Source organism: Xenopus tropicalis, chromosome 1 (assembly GCF_000004195.4).
Source record: "Xenopus tropicalis strain Nigerian chromosome 1, UCB_Xtro_10.0, whole genome shotgun sequence".
Taxonomy (NCBI): Eukaryota; Metazoa; Chordata; class Amphibia; order Anura; family Pipidae; genus Xenopus; species Xenopus tropicalis.
The window spans coordinates 26,501,617-26,505,174 of record NC_030677.2 but is presented as its reverse complement, the minus strand read 5'-3'; the positions used below and the strand labels follow the sequence as shown (position 1 = coordinate 26,505,174).

The 3,558-nt window shown below is 44.2% G+C and overlaps 1 protein-coding gene across 1 annotated transcript; it reads right to left on the bottom strand.

The window, feature by feature from the left end:
• Positions 1–696: 696 nt before the first annotated feature.
• drd5 (dopamine receptor D5) lies at positions 697–3,173 on the bottom strand. Its single transcript, XM_004911239.4, has one exon. It carries the CDS (start codon positions 2,508–2,510, stop codon positions 1,143–1,145), a length of 1,368 nt encoding a protein of 455 aa, XP_004911296.1. The 5' UTR covers positions 2,511–3,173; the 3' UTR covers positions 697–1,142.
• Between the last annotated feature and the right edge of the window lie 385 nt (positions 3,174–3,558).

Here is a 3,558-nt window from a genome sequence, read left to right as displayed (position 1 = left end):
TGACCAATATTTATGTGTTCAGACCAAAATAAACCAGTTTCTGTTAAGAAATCGGGAAATGTTAAGAAATAGGATAAATGCACTCAGCCAATTACGTCATGATGGTATATATGCCTGTCAGCTGAACTGTGCATGGCTATGCCGCCTAAGCAACTAGTAACCATGTATCCATGTATAGGCGCATATATATATATATATATACTGGGTTGAACTTCATGGACTACTGTCTTTTTTAACCCAGGTTAACTATGTACTTACACTATGAAAAAAGATGTCATTATCTTCTATGGGGCATGTCACATTACTCATGGCACAGCTTGCCCCCAGGGTAAACAATGGAATCATTCTTAACCTTCTACAAGTAGTAAGATGTCTTTTGAGGAGCAGAGCAATATATATATATATATATATATATATATATATATTTATATATATATATATATATTTATATATATAAATATATAGGTATGTTATCCTGATATATATATACAGGTATGAGATTCATTATCCTGAAACCCGTTATCCAGAAAGCTCCATCTCCCACCAGATTTCATTTTAATGAAATAATTCAAATTTTTAGAAATTATTTCCAATTTGTAATAATAAAACAGTACCTGTACTTGATCCCAACTAAGATATAATTACCCCTTATTGGGGGTAGAACAGCCCTATTGGGTTTATTTAATGGTTAAATGATTCCCTTTTCTCTGTAATAATAAAACAGTACCTGTACTTGATCCCAACTAAGATATAATTAATCCTTTGGGGGTTAAAACAACCCCATTGGGTTAAAATAATATCTAAATGATTTCTTAATATGTTTAAGATATTGATATCCAAATTATGGAAAGACCCCTTATGCGGAAAACCCCAGGCACCAAGCATTCTGCATAAAAGGTCCCATACCTGCATATTATACCCTAGTAGTATATCACAGAACCAAACCAGATGTTGCAGAACTACACCTTCCTACAATAGATCATGTTATGTGGGGATACTGGGAGTTGTAGTTTGTTAATATATAGCTGAGGTTGCCTACTGAATAAAGCATTGCCCAGGTGTAGGTAAAACAACAATTATCAAGGCAAATTCGAGATATACAATCAAATATATTATCATCCTGAATAAATACACCCTTGGGCTTAATGTATACCGTTTGGCATGGATGGTGTTATTTTGTGTAAGGAGATATCCACTTCACTGTCAAGTTCACACATGGAATCAGTGGCCAGCTCATTGTTTGCAGAGGTTTGAGATATCTGGGACATGTGGTCGAAAGCATCCTCATTGTCATCTATACAATCCACAACGTTGGGAATCATGTTGACATAAGCCGTTACGATATCCTTGTGGAATATGGTATCTTGGTTGTAGGAAATAAGCTCGTTACTGATGTTGACAGTCTCCACGGGGGTGGTGGAACACCAGTGGCCACAGCCCAGAAGGCTGGAGAAGACCTTTCTGAAGTCAGCATTGAAAGCATAGATGATTGGGTTCAAGGAAGAGTTAGCCCAACCAAACCAGACAAAGATGTCAAAAGTGGTCTCACTTACACAAGGAAGCCCTGCCTGTGGGTGGCCAGAAGACCTGTCACAGAATGGAACCATGCAGTTCAAAATGAAAAAGGGTAGCCAGCAACACACAAACACTCCCATAATGATGGACAGGGTCTTTAGAACTTTGGTCTCTTTTTTGATGGAAGTTTTCAGGCTACTCTGGTGGTGCCTGCAATCCACCCTGTTGCTCCTACAGCTTTGAGCATGTTCAGCAGCTCTTTCCAAGGTGGAGATCCTCCTGATCTGAATCTGGGCGATCCTATATATCCTAGTGTAGGTCACAATCATGATAGCCACAGGGATGTAAAAGCTAATCAGGGAGGAGGAGATAGCATAAGTCCTGTTCAGACTGGAGTCACAGTTGCCAGTTGACTGATTACTCAATAGGTGGTCATCTGTTTCACTTTTGTGCCAACTCAGCTGCACTGGTATAAATGATATTAATACAGAGAGCGCCCATGCAGCGCTGATCATCAGCAAAGCCACCCTCTGGGTCATCTTCCTCTCATACCTGAAGGGGCTGGAGATTGCCCAGTATCTATCAACGCTGATGACACACAGGTTGAGTATGGAGGCGGTGGAGCACATAATGTCAAAGGCCACCCAGATATCACAAAATGCCCCAAAGGGCCAGTGACCTGCCACCTCAGCTACAGCTTTCCAAGGCATCACCAACAGGGCGACCAGTAGATCTGAGACAGCCAGAGAAACGATAAAAATGTTGGTCACCCTGTTGCGCAGGTGTCTAAATCGCATGACCGCTGTGCAGACCAAGATGTTGCCAAAAAGCGTCCAGAAGATGAGAAGGAGAAGGAGGCTCCCAGTTACTATCTGCCCCGCCACCAGCTCTTTCCTCTGCTGCGATTCGTGGGACACGGTGGAGTTCATGAGCATCTCTGGCGACTCGCAGCAGGCGACTTGACCGCTGTCCAAGTGCTGAAAAGGCTGGTACATATTCCAGCGCCCCGGTTACACGTCAGCCCCCCATGAGAAGTCGGGGTCTAACCCCCTGCGTTATCTTCTTGACAAGCTTGGGAAAGCTGGAAAGCCCCGCTTGGTGCTGAATGTGCAACTGTCGGATCGCAGCCGCACAACGCCGCACAGACTGGATGAGAAGCGCGTTTGGATGAAGCGGCGCCCACAAACCTTTCTCCTTCATGCATCATTACTGAGGCCGGGGGTGCACTCGGGGGGCTGCTCAGTCTTGGTTAAACATTATGCACAAAGGGAAGAACTTGGGGGAACTGTCCTGGAAAGTCTCCTTGCGTGCGTCTCAGTCCTTCCAAAGCGCAGCGACTTGACAGAGGAATGCAGCCCGTCCTGCTGGCTCAAGGACTCCGTTTAATGCTTCTTATTGTAAGGAATAAATCTGTCATTTTACGCAAGAGGAAAGTCGCTGCCCAGTGGCTCCGTGTGTACCTCAGGGGACAGGCAGCACGTCACTCCAGATGCGGCAGTAGCAAGTGTGACATACGGGACACTCATAGCTGCCTTAAGGCAATCGCTTCCCCTCTCCACCTCCCACTCTGGGTACAGCGCCTGGCTATTCCTGTCTGCCTCACTCATGCTATTCTGTGCAGTCTTCTACTGCTTCTACTGCTGCTGCTTCTGCTACTGCTACACCCACTGCTACTGCTACACCCACTGCTACTGCTACACCCACTGCTACTGCTACACCCACTGCTACATTACTTACACTACAGCGCACACCGTCAGCACAGGGCGCACATCCCATACATCCTACTGTCTGTGCGTCTTATTGCTCTGCTGCTTCTCCATTCCCTGAAACATTCTAGAACTATCAATATCATTGGGACTTTCCCTTCCCATTATAGAAATTCACTTACACAATATCTGGGCACCTTAGAAAGTAGATTTCACCCCCTTATTATTATTATGTTTTAGGGTGTTGGATTCTTTTGTTTCTGCATTTTTGGGCAAATAATTCCAATGTCTAAAGATGATACAGTGCTGCAAACAGGATTTGCTCTGGACCTTTCTC

Excerpts from the sequence above, each read along its gene's own strand:
- drd5 (XM_004911239.4), bottom strand. The coding sequence starts at position 2,510 with ATGTACCAGCCTTTTCAGCACTTGGACAGCGGTCAAGTCGCCTGCTGC.